The 19,681-nt window shown below is 40.3% G+C and overlaps 3 protein-coding genes across 3 annotated transcripts in view; 2 read left to right on the top strand and 1 right to left on the bottom strand.

The window, feature by feature from the left end:
• Positions 1-2,691: 2,691 nt before the first annotated feature.
• On the bottom strand, positions 2,692-17,757 carry LOC109466408 (solute carrier family 2, facilitated glucose transporter member 12-like). Its single transcript, XM_019764118.1, has 15 exons — positions 17,715-17,757; positions 16,742-16,826; positions 16,181-16,266; positions 15,015-15,131; positions 14,348-14,454; positions 9,369-9,452; positions 8,536-8,639; positions 7,949-8,057; positions 7,183-7,266; positions 6,585-6,671; positions 6,103-6,213; positions 5,045-5,564; positions 4,186-4,308; positions 3,267-3,399; positions 2,692-2,852 (listed from the first exon to the last, which is right to left on the bottom strand). Exons 1-15 carry the CDS (start codon positions 17,755-17,757, stop codon positions 2,723-2,725), a joined length of 1,923 nt encoding a protein of 640 aa, XP_019619677.1. The 3' UTR covers positions 2,692-2,722.
• LOC109466418 (fibrinogen C domain-containing protein 1-like) lies at positions 10,836-12,842 on the top strand. The gene is made up of 3 exons (XM_019764134.1): positions 10,836-10,914; positions 11,164-11,257; positions 11,693-12,842. The coding sequence occupies exons 1-3, from the start codon at positions 10,906-10,908 to the stop codon at positions 12,433-12,435; spliced, it is 846 nt and encodes a 281-aa protein (XP_019619693.1). The 5' UTR covers positions 10,836-10,905; the 3' UTR covers positions 12,436-12,842.
• Positions 17,758-18,371: 614 nt separating the features above from the next.
• The window catches only part of LOC109466419 (phosphotriesterase-related protein-like), a 9,824-nt gene continuing 8,514 nt past the window's right edge, over positions 18,372-19,681 (top strand). Inside the window, exon 1 of the mRNA XM_019764135.1 lies at positions 18,372-18,569. Coding sequence (XP_019619694.1) covers positions 18,428-18,569 — 142 coding nt within the window. The 5' untranslated portion in view covers positions 18,372-18,427. The remainder of the gene's footprint in view (positions 18,570-19,681) is intronic.

Genomic DNA, 19,681 nt, shown 5'->3' with positions numbered 1-19,681 from the left:
AAAGGATGTTTTCTCCTATTTTAAGTGTTTTTATTGCGTGGTTTGATATATTTTACACAAACTGATGGTGAGGGGGTACCAACGACACAACTATGTAGTGCATGCTCAGGTTTAACAAGCACAAAAGAACTATAATAAAGATTATTGTGTAAATTTAGATGTAAAAATGTAATAACAACCTTTAACAACCATAGGTATATTTAGGTGTACGGATGTCATCTTGAGGGTCTAAAAATCACTAACCCACAAGAAAAATTTGCATTCACTGCTTCACGCAATAAAAAGCAACAGAAAGAACTTGCCTGTTGTAAATGCTCATCAAATATGGTTAATTCTCAAGCAAAATGCAACAAGCAAAATAGCAAGCAGAACTCACAAAATGACATCCCAGACACCAGCTCTACTTCAATCTGGTACACCGACTATGAGAGCATGTATACTCGCTTACCAAAATGTTCTAAATATGTGTGTCCTACGATTAGGTAATTAACACCTGGATATATGTGATAATAGAGATAATAATAAAAACACCTGGAAAGTTTCTTTAAGTGGTGAAGATGTTCCTCACCTCGGAGGTTAAGACATGCGGAAGGAACCTGAGAGAGAAACTAGAAGGTGTTTAAAACTTCTGTACACACACTATGAATGAAAATAAAAGTCTTCAGGACAAACCTCTGCAGTCTTTTATCAATTTATTTATTGGCAAATGATATTTAATATTATTACACTGCCTTTTGGAAGTGTGGCTGATTTTTGGAAAGTCAACAAATATAGGGGCAAAATACAATAACAGTATTATATACATAATTACATTGTAACTACAGTCTCATCAACTTAACTACATTTGCTATTATGAGGTATGACTCCTTCTTTGAAGGCAGTGGGTATCTGTATCAGTATATAGCCGGTATAACCGCCCTTCAGGGTAACACACCAGCTTCTGTATCTGTATAACCGCCCTTCGGCGTAACACACCAGCTTTTGTATCTGTATAGCCGGTATAACCGCCCTTCAGGGTAACACACCAGCTTTGCAGGTACATAGCCTGACAGCAGTCAGCTATATTACACCAAACAACCTTTTACACCTAATCTTTCCACATCTAACTGGAGGATATGTTTAAAGCTTTCTTTAAAGCTTTCGGGTAATGAATTATAGTATTTACACGGCATGTATTTATCTGCTGTTAAAAGGGCAACTGCGAGGTTTGTCGCATACACAAGGTTAAGAATTACATCGGAAGGACTGTATAATATAAAAACATACAGTGCAAATAAGAATACTGCACATATTGATGTTTCTGCCAAAAAATAGCAGTTACATGTAGGTGGATAAATTGGTGGGACAAGATAACACCAAGCAAACATATGCACAAGGCTTTTGGACAACTGTTCCCCTTTTCCCAAAAATGTACACTAGTTTTACTAAGTATCGATAAATTCCTCTTTAGCCATGAACATTCATGAGACGTTACATTGGATGTCTATAGTTTCACGAACAACATTCTATAACATAAAATCTTTTTAGTAGTTTTAGAAAATGTCAGATTTCTCCTAAACATGTTTCAAAATGCCAAGAGGTAGTTTCTCAAGTGTTTTGAGACTTGGCCGGTCTAAAACAAGGAAAATTTCTGTATCATGAACTGTTACACATTATACAAAATGTAAGTACCAGGGAATGTCTTTTAAAGTCTACACATCCGAAATGAATATTGACAAGTGACAATGTCTTGCCTGTGCTCTTACGTTGTGAGTTCTATGTGTATTTACAGTGTTGTAAAAAAAAAAAAAATCATCAAAATTTCAAAATTCTATCCACCAAAACTGTCAAATACCATTACAGTAACTACATATCGAATACAAATAGTGATATGGGTGCCTAGACCTACAAGTTTACAAGCACAATAGTATTGCTTTAATATATATTTAATCTATATTCAACTTTATACATTACTGACTCTGTTAATAAAACCTGAGGAGAATTTGTACAGAAATATTTGGAGTGTTCTGAGTTACACTATATAACAGTAGACTTTATCTTTCATCGTTTGGCAAAGATACATCCTCTATAAGTTTTTTTTTACATATCACACATACCAGTATTAAGTTTTTCGTACACCTGCAAGGTGCATGGAGTCCAAGCTACCATTGCTGCCGAGCCTCTTTTGTAAACTCTGTAAACAATTCTACTTGCAAAAGAGACTTGGCAACTGTAATGTAGGTTTGGATATCAGGATACGAGTTCCTGGCTGTACTGTGGAGTGAAGTTGATTTAGATAGTAAAATTTTTAACTTTATTCAAACACAAGGATTACACAGAGATCAAATTTTCAACGACCACTGTCGCCTTCATCTGGATAATTTATGACCAATCACTTCACAACGTGATCTCACAAGAGATACAGTTACACACACAACTTTATTCACACGAGACTTTACGGACACCTGACGTTTGGAATTAATTGATCAAATGTGCCAGGGAGTTTATATCGTCCACCGTCTCTGTTAAGTGATGGCTGGACATGGCTTCCTTAGCGTAGTCCTGTTCAGTGTCCAGTATTCTAACATTGTCCTGATGAAGGCGACAGTGGTCATTGAAAATTTGATCTCTGTATAACCCGTGTGTTGGAATAACGTTCAACATTCTACTATGGCTACTACCAACGCAGATGAACTTTAATGATGAGTTGAGTTAGAGGTGCATGTGTTCCCTGTGGATGGAGTTAGAGGTGCATGGGCTCCCTGTGGATGGGACTGTAGACAGAGTCTTCTATCCGGACAGACGCGTGCCGCCTTCTGCTGAGGCCTCCCCGACAACAGGCGAGCCACTGGTTCAACCGCCCGCAGACAGAACTGATATGCGGAAACAAAAAGAGTGTTCAGAGGTCAAATTAAAATGATGACCTTTAAATAGTAGAAAAATGGAGCACAGGCAAGTTAAAATTAACAGTTTTGACAAAGAGTTAACATCCATCAGTTTGTCATCTTCATGCATCTTTGCCAATGATGTTCTGTTTTGGCTTAGGGCATCCAGTTGGCTCTGGTGATGACTAACCCTCTCTGTTATGTTAAGTGCATTAGATGGAAACAGTTAAAATCAGTTAAAACAAATTTTGTTTCTGTGTCTTGAAATGCAGACTATGCAGCCATTCACACATATTACATTATCCACTCATTCACCTTAAGGTACTCAATTGAACTCTCATTTGCCCCCTCCCCAAACACGTGTACATAGTAAGTCAGCATAAGCTACATGTAGTGACTGACCGAGTTTCCAGGTCGTGAGAGATCTGCTCAAGAGTCCTGTTCTTGGTCTCAGGAACCACCAGTAGGATGAAGACAGCAGCAATCACGCCCATCACTGCATACCCCTGGCACACCACAGATATACCCACAGACTCTGTAGGGAAAATGTTAGGATCAGTGTTTGTTTGTTTTTTTGTTTGTTTGTTTGTTTGTTTGTTTGTTTGTTGGTCTCAGGAACCACCAGTAGGATAAAGACAGCAGCGATCACACCCATCACTGCATACCCCTGGCACACCACAGATATACCCACCGACTCTGTAGGGAAAAGGTTAGGATCAGTGTTTGTTTGTTTGTTTGTTTGTTTGTTTGTTTGTTGGTCTCAGGAACCACCAGTAGGATGAAGACAGCAGCGATCACCCCCATCACTGCATACCCCTGGCACACCACAGATATACCCACAGACTCTGTAGGGACAACGTTAGGATCAGGGATGGGAGTTCAGTATCTGTATCTGTATAGCCAGTATGACTGCCCTTCGGCGTAACACACCAGCTTCGCAGGCACGAGCGCGGCGGTAGTTGGCTATATCAAACCGAACAGCTTGTTACACCTAACCCTTGAACGTTTAAGTCTAAACATTGTATAAAGCTATCTACCCGGTAATGACAATGCCCCTACTGTACTTGGTGACAGCGAGTCCCACTCTGCCATAGTTCTAGGAAAGAATGAGCCTAAAAATCATCAGATTGAAGGTCCTTCTAGTAACCATTTTCTGTCAGAATTTTTGCTCCATGAGGGTCAATATACATTGGGATTGGGATAGTGTGGTTTCAACTCAGTATGTAGATAAGTGACTAGAATATTAACTTTGAAAAAAATCGGTTTCCAAGCCCTAAAAACTGCACTGGATGCCTTCTAAGAAATTCAAAGCAGAACTTACCCACGAGGTTTAAGAAAGACAGGGAGATGACCAGGTTAGTTCCCCAGTTCAGCACCGTAGTGAGGGCCACAGCACGACCTTTGACATTCACGGGGAAAATCTCGCTCAGCACCAGCCACGATACTGGGAACAGTAACCATGACAACATGTTAACTAGAAATATAACATTTGCAAAGCAAGTGCATAATGTTTACCTTCACATGTGGTCTGCTATTAATTCTTACTCACATTGATATATATGGTCAGACAGTGAGTGAGTGAGTCAGTGACAGGAGTCTAAATGTCTCCTAATAACTATAAACTTGCAACACGATATAACCCAACACGTTACCATGGTGACAGACGTCAACAAATCAGGCAATTGGCCAGGTCAGAGGTTAGTATTTGGAACAGAAGAAGAAGAAGAAATTGAGTAAAAACAATATGTTTTCCTTTGGTAAACATAATAAACATGTTTCATCAGTCTATATCAGAGTAACAACTCTAGATGATAAATAGTAAAATTTAGCTAAGTGGAAGGAAAGATCTGCCAGCTGAGTTTGGCTACCATAGAGTTCATTTTCCTTCACAAACGAAAATGTTACCCTAACTGCAGGCTCACTCCTGGCCACACTATTACTGCCATGTTATATTGTCAATAACCCCTTAGAAAAGCCTGTTGGAGGCTAGAAGTAGTGCTACATGCAAATGTATAGTGAGAATAAAATAACAAGCCTTTAACATCTATCTTTGTTATACTCGGTCTGACCCTTACTTTTTCCCTAATTATCTCAATCAATGCTGGCCAGCAGGCCAATTTCAGTTTTTCATGAATACATAAGGATCAAACAAACACACAGTAGAGTGTAAAAAGCTTTACCTGGGCCGAAGCCAAAGGCATACGCAGCCACAAACACCATCAGTGTGAGCAGTGATATCCCCTTGGCACTGTCTGGTACCATCACCTCCAACTCTGTCCCATCTTCTGTCTCATTACCGACAAACTCTACACTCGAAACTGCGTTTGGATGCTTCCGCAAAACTCTCCTTATAAGCTGAGCTCCTGATCCACTCATCAAGTCCACACCTGAGGTCCAGATGAAGTTTTTCTTGCTCTTCTGACGAATTCCTCGAACAGTTACTGGAGACGTGACTGTATTTCCGTATCTTAACGTGGGTTCAAACAAGGTCGCTGGAAAGATAACGTCCCTGGTGTGTGTGGATCCTGGTAAGGTGTCGTTTCCGCTCTCGCATGGCCTTTTGAACTCGCTGGCTGGGAAGGAGTGTGTGATGACGCCCAGGATGAGAATGCTCACCGCCATGACAGTCGCACCGGCCAGGAGGAACTTGCGACGCCCAAATCTGTCCACCAGGCAGAGGGACACAATGGTGGACAGGACCTGGGACAAAAGAACGAAATAGGAACACTGTATCTGTTTACTGAATTTTACCTGTATCAGTACAGCTAGTATAACCGCCCTTTGGCGTAACACACCAGCTTAGACTGTAAACTTTGCGTTGTTAGGAAAGGTTTACTGGTAACACAAACGCAGCACAAATTTGAATCGTTCTTACAATGAGTCACAATGTTTAAAAATATTATAATAATTATTATTTTAAAAGCTCTTAGTCAATAAGTCATAGTAAAATAGAAGGATTTAACCTTTACTCTTAAGATTGGTGTGATCAATAAAAAACCTTTGTGATATTAGGACTACTATACTATACATTTGACCTCACATGTAGTCATATGTCCACCATCTACTGGTTAAAGATAGTCCACTGGATGGTACAGAAAATTGGCAGCATGTTATAACGTAATGCAAGCTGAAGCACAAAATTCCTTCTAAGAAATATTCACAATTTATATCATGGTCTCTTTTTCTTACATGTACCACAGTTACAGTTTCATCAATTCTGAGCATCATTGGTTCTCACCTTCACAATACCGAGTCCAACAGTTGCCAGGGTGGCTGCTGTGTTACTCTGGAAGCCAACCAGCTGGAAGATAGTGGGTGCATAGTACAGCACATTGGGCTGCCCTGTGAACTGGAAAGGCATAGCTTTATTCACACTATATGTACAAATCAACTTTTTTATGTTCACAACAGGCTATTATACTTGTGGCAGATAGTGTTCAGCACCAAGGACAGGCATGTATGTTTGTGTTGATGGTGTTCAGCACCAAGGACAGGCATGTATGTTTGTGTGTTGGTGGTGTTCAGCACCAAGGACAGACATGTGTCTGTGTGTGTGTGTGTCTGTGTGTGTGTGTGTGTGTGTGTGTGAATGGTGTTCAGCACCAAGGACAGGCATGTTTTCACATGTGGGTGATTTTCAGCACCAAGGACAGGGACAGACATGTTTCACAGTAAAATCCCTGACTGATAAACTTACTTAATCACAATCTATCCAAGTACCTGTTGAAAGAAGACAATTCCTGTTCCAATCACCATCCTCCCCCTCATGTTGCCTGCAGTCCTGAACAGGTCAAACACACCAAATTTCTGCAAACACAGAAAAACCATAAGTTAATATTTTCATGAACTAGTCTTACTAGAACAAGAACATCAAATTACAGATTCAAAAAGTTTCAAAAGTTGGACATACGGGTCCTGTCTTTTTCTCAACCCAGTAAATGTTTATATGGGGGCATAAAATTCTACTTCAGAAAGACAACATACAGAGAAATACAAAAGGAAGCTCTGAGAGCTAAAGGGAGCTCTTGAGACACACAAGGCACAGTGGAGAAAGATGAAGAAAGACTGAAGCAGCTGTAGGACGTTTTCTAATGACAACAGATGCAAAACAAAGTGGAAAAGAGAGAAGCATGATGTGTACATAACTCTTCATGCCTAGTCTAACATCAACCTACAAATTATTCAAAAAGTTTACAAATTTGGACCAGTTGAGTCCCGTCTTTTTCTCAACCCAGCAACTCTTCATATGGGCGGCATAAATTTTTATTTACAAAGATCACATATAGATAAAGTAGAACCCTGATGCAGTATGGGCTACCTGTTCCGTCTGTAGGGAGTTTTTGATGTTGTTCAGCTCCACATCCACACTGCTGCCTCTTAGCTGCCTCAGAACCTGCTGAGCCTGTGGCAGGTTGGATATCAGAAGCACAAAAAATAAGCACCATTCTAAATACATGTCTATTCCTCTATGAAAGTTAGACATCCAGGTAATACGATATGCCAAAAAGCAGTTAATCAAGCAACTGGATATTATAATTTTGGAACCAGTCAGACATTTCAAATTGTACTCACTACCTTTCGTTAGTGACTGAGAGACCAGAGCAGATTATAAACTTGCATTTCTCCTCTGGTCTCTCAGTCACTGACGAAAGCTAGTGGATACTAGCTGAAACGTCTGACCGTTTCCAAAATCATATCCAGTTGCTTGAGTAACTGCTTTTTGGCGTAATGCATCCACTTGTTAAAGAAAGTAGAACAGGTTCCACTTTGTCCTCTAGACATGAGGATGAATTCTTCCATTTTCTTTGCTCCCCAACCTCTCTCCAGTTTTCAACAAACCCTACGTGCAATCCTCCTTTCGCAACATGAATAATAATAATAATATATACAAGTGTATAATAATTTTGAAGAAACATGGAAGCACCATCCCCATCATTCTTCACATCACAAAATCTTACAGAACAATTTGGAGCAAGGCATCCAAACTCTACAGTATGCTAAATGTACAGTTTCTCTATGGCATCATAACAATGAAGCATCACACCCCCTTCCCACATCCCTGCCTGACTTTTTCAACAACCCACCTTCTCCTCCTGCCTGTTGATGATGAGGTACCTCGGGCTGGGAGGCAGGAACACCATCCCCAGTCCCTGGGCTATGGCAGGCAGGGAGGACAGACCGAACATCCACCTCCTACAGGAGCGACAGAAGGAATGAATGAATGAATGGATGGATGGATGGATGGATGGATGGATGGATGGATGGATGGATGGATGGATGGATGGATGGATGGATGGATGGATGGATGGATGGATGGATGGATGGTGACCTTTCCACTGCAAACACATGATACTGCAGTGTGGTACCATGAATATGTCTCCATTGTAGTACTACTGTAACACAGAACTGTGAATTTAAAACACTGTGAAAAACCTCTCTATCCCTCCTACAACAAAACAAATCAGCACAAAACTTCATGATTTACAATGCCAGTGTTACAAATCCGTACATTTCTGTCATATCATACACATATTGATGAGTGAACGTTTAATTACAGCATAAGAATTGGTGTACTGTGGTGCAGATGACAGATTAATTCCATTACAATGTATGAAGGGCATCAGCATTAAACAGCTACATGTACATACAATATAAAGTAAGTCATTCTCACCATCCATTTGGAACACTGATGAAGAGAAAGTTGACCAGATATGCCACGAGGATACCCAGGGTGATGCCCAGTTCATTTAAGGACACCAGCATACCACGTTTACTCTGGAAAATCAGAACAGACTATGGTTAAGAGAGTGCAAGGAAAGTCGTAACCAAAGACAATATCCAATATACACAAGAAACTATCCACTTGACTCAAGTGAAAATGAGTGTTGTCTGTCCTGTACTCATTTCTATGTGTGGGACACAACATCAGCAACAGCTGCCTCTGTTCCGCGTGTATTGCACTGTTGCAATTTCAACAAATCAAATCAAATCAAAATCCAATATTCATCTTCAATCATTAGTCTCTAACAACCCCACAAGGGGTATCACTGCCATTCACTGGTATTTGCTTGGAGATTATTAAACCCCCTAATAGCATAGCAAGAATAGTTTAATAGAATAGAATAGAAGTTACCTTATTCCTATTACCTGTTCACATATTGCATATTTCCTTTTTTTATCCTGTTTTTTATACCAACATTAGATTTAAGTAGAGATAGTAGGTTCGATAAGTATATCGTACACGTAGAACTTCATATTAGCAAATAGTCTTATATCACCACATTTTTCTTGTCAATGTCTGTATGCAATTAGCCCTCGGGCATGAATTTGCAATAAACAACTTATTATCAAATTTCAACAAAAAAAAAGGTCAATTGAAAACAAAGTTCACAGACAGTGACCAAAAAAGTACAACTTTCTTCTTTCAATTCTGGAAACCAAAAAATAAAGCCTACTAAAAACTTATTGAAGTTAAAGTTTCACATGTCAAACATTGCTACTCACCGAAGGAGCAATCTCAGAGATGTAGATACACTCTGCTATGGCAGACAGGGAGACTGCAAACCCTACAACTAGCCTCCCTGTCACCTGGGATTAATGATAGCATGGAATCAGCACTGTTGTGTCTTCACTGCATCACATTTATCAGATTTAGTCCACACTGATTGATTCATTGATTCTTGGCAATTTGTAGGAAATTAATGAAGATATTATGAATTAATGAATGAAATTAATTGATATATATTCATCCTAATACCAGATACAAGTAGAACTGAGGTGGGTGAAAAAACAGACATCATGTTCCAATTTAGAAAAAAAGAAACAAGCTAATTCAAGAACCAAGAGATTAAATTGGTCTGGCCTAATTGGGATGGCATTATAACACAATAGAGAATAGTGCTGTAACTAAGCATGTAACAGCTGACACTTGCACAGGATATTATAACAAGTGTGTTTGCAAACAAACACTCTTTTACACCTTTCTACAGGCTTCAGCTTTATAATGTAAACAGTTTTTGTTACATTTATATCATGTACAGTCCTAGCCTCCCCCACAAACATATACACAACACAGTATCACATAATATGGTGGTACTAGTATGCATTCATTTGAAATGTTGACTTGTAGACAAATGAATGTAAGAGTTTTAGACCATACCTTGCTTTTGTACGTTTCACATTTGTTTTATTGGGATCCCCATTAGTTGCGGAGCCCCCACAACACACACACACATTCACACACAACACACATAGGGTACAGTATAAGCATTAAGGTTGTATGTAAGAGTTTTAGACAGTACCTTGCTCTTGTACTTCTCGTTGCCTAGCCTGAACTTGCAGAAGGTTAGGTTAGGGTTGGACAGCCCACCTCCCCTCCCCCCAACACACACACACACACACACACACAACACACTCAGTAAATTAGCCATAACACGTAATTCTGTTCGTAATCAAGTCTGAGAATTTAACGTAATTCGTTATCGGCAGCGAAAATTTTGTGGCCCTCTAAGATGTGTGTTTGTGGAGTTTTTAGTGAACGTGCACTCAGGTGATAGTTGCGCAGTAAAACATTACAGACAGGTGAGAGACTCAGTGCAAAACTCAGCATTGGAATTTCCCACTAACCAAAGCACAGAACTTCCCAACATGGAAACTGACTTATTTTGATTGAAAAGTTTGGGCAAATGTGCAGGATAATGCTACATGTAAACGTAAAACATGAAATCTACAAACTTGAAAACACAACATTTATACCATGCATTAGTAACGATGCAACAGCATCAGCTGATTTTCCCAGTTGATAAAACAGGAGAAATGTGCAAGTTATTATCAAAACTTTAGTCACGAATTCAAACAAACTTTGAAACACGTTTTCTATGTGACATGTGATTTATACATAATGTTACATATACAACAGTGTCAGCTGATCTTCCCAGTTGATAAGACAGGAGAAGTGTTAAAAAGCCGGAGGTTTGCCTTCTGGTCAGAGGAAACAACGGGAGCTCATTCTGGTGTGAACAAAGATCACAGACTTGCCAACATGGTTAAGGTAAGTTCCTACTCCATTTCTTCACATAAGAATGAAGTAAATTGAAAAGACTGGGAGTTCGCTTAGCTATAGATTGATGACTGGGAATGAAGTTTGGGGGAAGTTTGAAGAAACTTGAAAAAAATGGGTGTAAACAAGTGGCCATATCCTGGTAGGGAAAAAACTCTGAAATGTGCAGAACGTAAAAATTGGGCATTCTGTTGATAAGATAAAGCTTGATGGACCTGTTTGCTATAAAAATTTTTTCAGACTGGCCTGACCTTCAGTCTGGTGACTGTTATCTTGCTTGCGGCTGGCGGCGTCACCTTTTCTGCTGAGATTCCTCAACCACAAGTTACTCAAGGTATTTGATATGTATATTGGCCATTATAATATCTGTATTTCTGCTGTGTGCCACATAATCAATATATAGTTACATGGATCTTACGTTAACTTTACGGAAGTTATTTTACATATATTTTGTACAGTTACTAATTTTAGTAGATAAACTATGCAGTAACTGTTACAGTAACAGTTTCAGCTTTCAGTTTATTCATTTCACCAGCAGTAAAACTCGGGTACACAACAACCTTTTGTTTATTTCTTGCGAGACAGCACGATTCAGTACTCGAGACAGGCATTTCTGTAAAACTGTAACATTTTAGAAGCTCAATACACCAGTCATACCATGGATGATAAAAAAATAACTTTAGTTAGAGAGTAGAACTGTGTACATGTACCTGAACAGGTACAGGTATGATCAAATATCAGTATAATGTACATTGAATTTATTTTACAGATGTAAACCCCCCTGTGAATGTTGACAGCCAGAGGAACGACCCCCCTCCCCCCGGTGCTGCTAACTTCTTGGACTGTGCACATCTTTTTCCTGTACTTTACTGGACCAACGCAGTGCAGGACGGAGTCTTCCCCATCAAACCTGAGTCTTCCACCGACCACTTTGACGTCTACTGTGACATGACTACAGATGGTGGGGGCTGGACTGTCATACAGAGGAGGGTGGATGGGAGACTCAACTTTGACAGGTTCTGGCCAGACTACAAAGCTGGGTTTGGGAGGGTCGAGGGGGAACACTGGCTTGGACTGGATAAAATTCACACCCTGACATCCCAGAATAGCTATGAGTTGTATGTGGAGTTACAGGATTGGGAAGGGAACAGCAGATATGCTAAATATGGTACATTCAGCATTGGGGATGAGAGTACAGATTATACACTGAACATTGGGGGGTACAGTGGGGATGCTGGAGACTCTATGGATTATAAAAATGGTATGAAATTCAGTGCTAGAGATATGGACAATGATGTGTGGGGTGAGAGCTGTGCTCGGTGGCATTCAGGTGGTTGGTGGTATAAAGCTTGTGCTGAATCTGTCCTGAATGGTCCCTACTACCAGCCAGAGGACTATCACGGCGCTAACACAGGGTTTGGTGTTTACTGGTCTCACTGGAAAGGTTTTTACTACTCACTGAAGGCCACCAAGATGATGGTGCGACCTCAAAACTTTATCCGCAAACTGTAACTTCACAGCTAACCTTACAAAGATGCCTAAGCCTGAATCTGGGGATGATGGAAGCTTTCAGAAAGTTTTCTCCAATCTTTCCTGTCCAATAATTAGGTTTTTGCCCAGCATTAATATTTACCATATTCTGTGCAACACTTCTGTATTGCAGTATAATTTTTTAGTCTAAAATAATGGAGTAATAATAAGATGGAATTGCATACAGGTCTCTGAGCTGCCAGCATTTAATGTGCAACACCTGCACATAATCTGATGTACAAAATGTTCAGCTTGAATGAACTTTACAACTGGAGTATGTGGCATGTAACAACTAGCAAACAACAATACTACAAGATTCATCTATCTTTCATTTAGAGCAAAAATTTTAGCCAGGCATACTACAACTTCTGTTGGAAACACACACACACTCACTCACACTCACTGTCTGGTTTATTGATGTACAGTCATGTGTATGTAATGTATTAATTTACTCAATTAAAGATAGTAAAGAGTTTCCTTGCTCTATGACTTGTGCTTGAATGTTGCTGAGTTTGAACTTGGCAATGTGTAGGGTTAGGTTAGGGTTACACATGTACAGTCCTAGCCTCCCACACACACATATACACAACACAGTATCACATGATATGGTACAGTATACATTCATTTGAAATGTTGACTTGTAGACAAATGAATGGAAAAGTTTTAGACCATACCTTTTTCTTGTACTTGTACAAGAGCAAGGTATGGTACATGAACTTGCAGAAGGTTAGGTTAGGGTTGGACAGCCCACCTCCCCTCCCCCCAACACATTTATTATAAAACACGCCCACACAAAAGGAACAGGATAATCTGCCCGAAGCTGTGCTTTTTAATCCTGATACCAGATAGAAGTGAGGTCTGTTTGGAGAATGTTGAGTAGAGCACCTTCAAGTGCCCAAGTACAAACATACATGAGTGAACCACTTGTAGCCTGAGTGCCATACGATTTGATATGGGGTCCATATACTTGCATATTTCAGGTCAGCAAGTCATCAATAATTTAGCAACAAATGAGTATTGTTCTTGCAAGTATTAAGGCCACACCAATTTAATTTCTTGGTTAACGGATTTTTCTAGAAAAATAATGGAGCGGGCGGGCGAAAAATAAATAAAAATAAAAACAGGCCTAGGCATCGTATTATGGCCCAAAATGGTACGATAGGAGCCATGGAGTCAACACACCAGGCTGGTTCAAAATTTAAACAATGAATTTTGAACTTTTAATGATACCATTGCATTGAAAGATGGAATAACTGTAACAACTAGGATGAAAAGATATGTTTTCAACTGTTCAGGGCAAAATATGAGCATTTTGCAGTTGATTCTGGATTTTTATTTTTATTTGCAAATCTGAAAAAAATGAAGCGGCGAATCCGTTAACCAAGAAATTAAATTGGTGTGGCCTAATATATGTTAAACAGAACATTATGCCTGTTTCCAATCCTAGAAATTTTCCAAAATAAGCATGGTAACACCTTATATCCCACCTTAACCCTTGTCCTGCTGGCATTTTTTACACAATATTTTCAAATAATTTAAGGTCTTAATCAGGTCACAGACCCTTGATTTTTTTTTTGCCCCGCGGTGGCGTAGTTACTTCCACAGTCATTGCGTTTTGCCGCAGTGTGATGCATTGCACGAGAAACACCCCTAGACCTGTCTGCGCAACCCATGTACATGTATATATTATATGGGCTCCGCAGGACAAGGGTTAATATATGCTTAATAGAACATTTTGCTTGTTTCCAATCCTAGACATTTTCCCAAATGAGCATGGTGACACCTTATAGCTCATCTTAAACCACAAACCTATCATGGCAACGTCTTATATATAGCCCATCTTACACCACTATCTTACCATCATCTTACAGCCCATTTTATACCACAGACTCACCAGTACTGCATAAGACTGTGCCAGAGCCAGGGTCATGGCTCCACACACAAACACACCAGCATTCACAATGATGGCCGACCTCCGGCCAAATCTGTCCACTATAAACCCTGCAGAAACATGGGTAACAAAATATCATTTCTCTATGGGTGACTTGAGGAAATTGAAACGTATGCTGAGACTTATATCGCAGCATCAATATAGTAAGAACAAAATGGACTGAATATACAACAATATAAGCAACTCACTGAATATGTCAAGTATGGGATGTAAAACAAGTGTCACAAAAAACAAAATAGATGTACACTCAACATCATATGACTGTCTTTGCAAGAGAAGCTAGATCAATGACAGGATGTGATTGGTGCTTATACCAGTGAGTGGGCCAATTACAGTACCCAAATTTGACAAAATGAAACAGCTCTACATATGATTGTGTGATTTGCCCTTACCCCCAGTGAGTGAGCCAATCACAGTACCCAAATTTGTTTAAGTACACAGCTCTACATCTGATTGGTCCTCATCCCATGAGTGAGCCAATCAAATAAAAAGTACCCAAATTTGTTTGAATACACAGCTCTACATCTGATTGGTCCTCATCCTGTGAGTGAGCCAATCACAGCACCTAAATTTGTTTGAATACACAGCTCTACACGTGATTGGTCCTTACCCCCAGTGAGTGAGCCAATCACAGCGCCCATGAGCATGGAGCTGACCACCATCTCCTGCTGGAAACAGCCCAGCTGCAGTTCTTCCCGGAGCTGCAGGAGGGCACCTGATACAATCCCTATCGACAAAAGGAATAACACACATATAGAATACAACACGGGGTATTCCGTATCGCCCGAGGTATCGGCCCGACCGTGGGAGGGCCGGGACCGAGGGTGATGCGGAATACACCGTGTTGTATTTTATTTATGTCATACCCACCCAAGAAAACGCGCCTTTCAATGCAAGATGAGCCAAAAGTTGGTGCCCCTAAACCCTCAAATGCAACAACATCAGTTCCAACGTCCGGATTCTGTATTCGAATTTTCGAAAGGGGCACACGAAACGCGTTCGAATCGTTTTATGGAAGCCATGGAAGCGTTCGATAACAGGTTCCGGACCGGGCCGTACCGTAAAGTACGGCCCGGTCCGCGATAACGGACCGGGCCGTACCGTAAAGTACGGCCCGGTCCGGAACCCATTATCAAACGTTATCGCGGCCCGGGTATGATATACTTAGTAATGATTAATACATGAATAGTCACCTGAGTTTTTGTTCATTGGATTATTATATATTATATTACAGACTGGTTTATTTCGAAAAGAACATGCATACAACATACATATAAGTTGCTCATTGCAGCCCGCAGGCTGAATTGGGCAGCTTTTACAATGAGATACACAGGTAGAATATATTTAACATGTACATAACTTAAGCATAAGCATCAAATATTGCACTAGATTATTGCACTTTGGATAGAACAAATATTGTGATAAATTCATAATTATGATTCACAGAATGAAAACAGATCGTCTTTGCTCTGCTCCTTCTTCTTTAGTTCCAAACAAATAAGGTCGATGACCTGGACCAGATGGCTGTCACCATGGTAACTGGTGCTGTAGCAGACACCCTGCCTGTGATGTTGGGTTACATTATGTAGCAAGTGGCAGGACAGAGCTGGAGGGGATGGTCACCATAAATATGAATGTGTTTGAGTAAGGATAAACAGAGCAGGAGTTTGTTAGGCTAGACAATATGAGGGTGAACATCACACATTTTGATCTACAAAAGATACCTTTTTATTATATCTTAATCATACATAAGATAAGAGTAAATGCTACACTAACCTATGTCATATCCAAACAACACTCCTCCCAATGCTGCCATCACAGAAGCCAGGAGGACATAACCTGTAGTGATGCCGTCATAGGTCCTGCAAAAAAACATAGAAAACATCAAGGCAAGGGAGCACGCTTTCAAGTTTAGTTTGAGCAGGAACTAGGACAAAAAACTAAAGTACTTAAAATTTAAAGTATGTCATCATAATCTGGAGACATGTTAAAGTCGTCACTGCAAGGGAAGAAGAAGTTACAGACCAGAGGCTAACATTTCAGCTGAATTGATAATAACTTACTTTAGTGTTACTGTAGTTCCTGATTTTTCATGGTACTTTTATGTTAATGGTTTTCACTGTCACTTCTGTACTACGAACTTGACAATACCATTAAGAAGTAATCTGCTGACTTTCTTTTTTCTGCTGCCACTATAGTTCTGTGAACACCTCCATTTTTTTCAGACCATGAAATTTAGCTACTGTGAACGTAAAGTGAATTACAGCATGGAGGTAAAAATCACATGTGACAATCACATATGATTTTTACCTCCATGATTATAATTTTTCCCCTCACCTGTTCTCCTGCCTGTGCTGTAACTCCTCCATCTCTATAGCCTCCCCATCCTTATCTTCTGTGGTGTCCATATCACTCAGCAGGCCTGAAATATACAACATACAACAACATAGATCCAGTTACTTGAGAAACTGTGTTAGTATTCATTAAGGTAAAACTGACCATGATACTGAAATTTGTATTTAAAAAAAAATCAAAGTTACATTAATTTATTATTTCTTAATGCTGTTATTGAACAATAATGAATATTGAATTATAATGAATATTATATTATAATATATACTTTTTTTATTGGTTTTACTAAACTTGATGATTGTCAACTTCGGCGCAATTCAGCTATTGCTGCAAGGCCGATTTGTTCCTTGTTTATCGATGAACCATTTACTACGTAAGGACTATTTTGCAAACCCGTCATAATATGCATATGGTATCATAGATTTCAGTATTTTGAGTTTTCGTGATCTTCAAGTTCATCTCATTTCAAAGGAGTCCATAAGGAGTCCAAGGAGGTTTTCTTCTAAGGTCTATTAAAAATAGCAATGCACATGTAGCTTCTGAACTGTTATTCTGCCTGTCAAATTATTCTTCCCCCACCCGCGTGCTGTCAACCTAAATGTTACTGTCTGGACAAACAGACACACAAACCCACAGCTCACACACCCAAACAATTATCCGCAAATTACAGTGTTGATAAGGGTATTGATGTTATCAAAGACTTGTGCTAGCCCTTGTTGCTTGAGTAATTACTAGTAGGGTATGTTAGGTTTTATTCTACATTAGGTCTTACTGAACACATTTATTTTATTGCTTGTTATTTTTTGTTGCTGTTTGTACTTTGCCATACATTGTACTATGTGTAACTGTCGTGCAATAAAGTTCTTCTCTGTTATCATCGTTCTGAGTTAATTGTTGACATAAAAATCTAAGCTGTTTTGATCCACCTATGGTGGTGTACGGAAATGACAGAACTTACCCTGAATGGATGACTCCACCAGTGATGATTCCTGACTCTCCATGTCGGTCGTCATCCAAGCACAGAGTTGGGCTGGAAACTATAAAATTTTTACAACGGTGGGAACTGTCACGTCAAAATCAGCTGGCCGCGCGTGTCGACTGGGTGCACTGCACTGTGTTTACTGTAGGAATTCGCGATCACACATTTAGACCCGCTCATCGGAAATAACACAACACCCGGGGCTTACAAGACTGCCAAGTTCTGGAGAAAAAGATCGTCTATGTCTCCTCCTTTTCTCACATTAAGAGGTCGTCATTTATGTACTCTAATTGCAATTTGCAGACGATCATTTAGCACTGATCACCGATCGCTCTCGAAGCTCAGAGGGTTAAAGGTCGATGATTTACTTTCCCACGAAGAAGAACTCTACCAATCTGCAAGGCGGGTGCCACTGGAGAAAAATATCTAAAATTTATTTAAGTAAATTTCCAAAAAGATGAAGTATACATAATGTTTTAGATATAAAATATTTCAGTACTATTATTCTTGTACTTTACATGTTCACAAAGAAGACACTTTACGTTGTTGGGTGTAGTAATATTACAAACACCCCTATGCACAATCGATTCGCCCGAAACAGCTGATTTTACGACAGTTTGTACCGACTTTCGGCAGAACCCTAGTTCGCCATATTTGCCAAGTCACAAGTATGCAAATGATTACTCAGTCACATGTATTCAAATACGTGTGACTGGCTAACTCATTTGCATACTTGTGACTGGGCAAATACGGCACTGACCGACAGCTCCGAATTCGAAGTGGAACATCTGGTGGTCAGGATGGCGGAAGATTTGAAGGGAAAAGTACAAACAGGTGAGGACAAAAACGGGCAGCGGAGGGACAGACTGTGTTGTGGCATCTTCGTGCATCGGTTGGCGACCGTGCGTTGATGTGTCTTCGTTCCTCGTATCTGTCGGCAATCTGTCTTGTATGGTTTGACCACATGCTCGATACGACAGGCCGTGCCATATGGTTGTTTTGATTGATGAATGGAGGTGGCTTTGTCTGGAGCTAAAAAAAAAAATTGGGACGACAATATTTTTGTCAGAGTGAAACTACACGAATATGATCAACAGTCTGCGATCTGTCTACGCCCTTTGGCTTGGATCTGTTTAGTTGTAAAAGCTGCATTGTATTCGGGTTTCTCTTTTGTTTGTGTCTGTCTCGCCTGGGGGCATGGAGGGGGCGTGGCAGGGTTTACGGAAAAACCTGGGCTGTCTACCTTACCAGGCTACCTTACCAGTCTACCTTGCCTGTCTAGGACGTCAGGCTACTGAACTCCCCCCATCCACAGCCTCACGAACAGCAAGACTTCCAAGCAGCTGCGCCCCCTGGCGGAATGCATCGGAATTGCACCCACTACTTTGGCACGTGCGTGTGCACAAACTTAGGCCTGTGCAGCATGGTAATCTCCAAGCAGATTTTTCGGTGGCAAGACTGTATCCATTGGCCAGAGGAGTGTCCATTAGCTTTGGTTGGGTAATGGATACTAGCCTGGGTACCATCCTACTTGTATGCCGGGGCTCCCACACTCGCATCCCTAAGAAGTACTTCTTAGGGAAGCGAGTATTGGAGCCCCGGCATACAAGTAGGATGGTACCCAGGCTAAATGGATACAGGATGGCCAATGGATACTGTCTTTTGCCACCCAACCGAAAGATCTGCTAGGAGATTACAGCATGGAGATGACATAGCCTGACGGTCCTGGCGGTCATGGCGGTCGGCGCTCCTGGCGGTCGGCCGCCCCGAAGTGGGTGGGGGTCATTAACCTCTTGTGTAACACAGGCTAGGAGTTAAACACAGCAAGAGATCTAGAAATAAACTGAGCAGGATGTTATATTATGTTTTATTTTATTTTATCTAAAGTAATGAACAGTAACAGGGAAACGGAATGTCGTGGTTAACTTTGAGAGCGCAACGGTCGG

This window comes from Branchiostoma belcheri, unplaced genomic scaffold (genome assembly GCF_001625305.1).
Source record: "Branchiostoma belcheri isolate BF01 breed outbred unplaced genomic scaffold, Haploidv18h27 scaffold166, whole genome shotgun sequence".
Classification (NCBI taxonomy): domain Eukaryota; kingdom Metazoa; phylum Chordata; class Leptocardii; order Amphioxiformes; family Branchiostomatidae; genus Branchiostoma; species Branchiostoma belcheri.
This window is presented reverse-complemented; position numbering and strand designations above follow the sequence as displayed.

What these genes read in the sequence shown, in the direction of transcription:
- LOC109466418 (XM_019764134.1), top strand. An exon ending in TCAACCACAAGTTACTCAAG is followed by an intron (nt 11,258 to 11,692) that starts GTATTTGATATG and finishes TTTATTTTACAG; the next exon opens with ATGTAAACCCCCCTGTGAAT.
- LOC109466408 (XM_019764118.1), bottom strand. Translation starts at nt 17,757, where the DNA reads ATGGAGAGTCAGGAATCATCACTGGTGGAGTCATCCATTCAGG. An exon ending in GAATTGTCTTCTTTCAACAG is followed by an intron (nt 6,214 to 6,584) that starts GTACTTGGATAG and finishes ATGCCTTTCCAG; the next exon opens with TTCACAGGGCAGCCCAATGT. An exon ending in TCTCACGACCTGGAAACTCG is followed by an intron (nt 2,853 to 3,266) that starts GTCAGTCACTAC and finishes TCCGCATATCAG; the next exon opens with TTCTGTCTGCGGGCGGTTGA.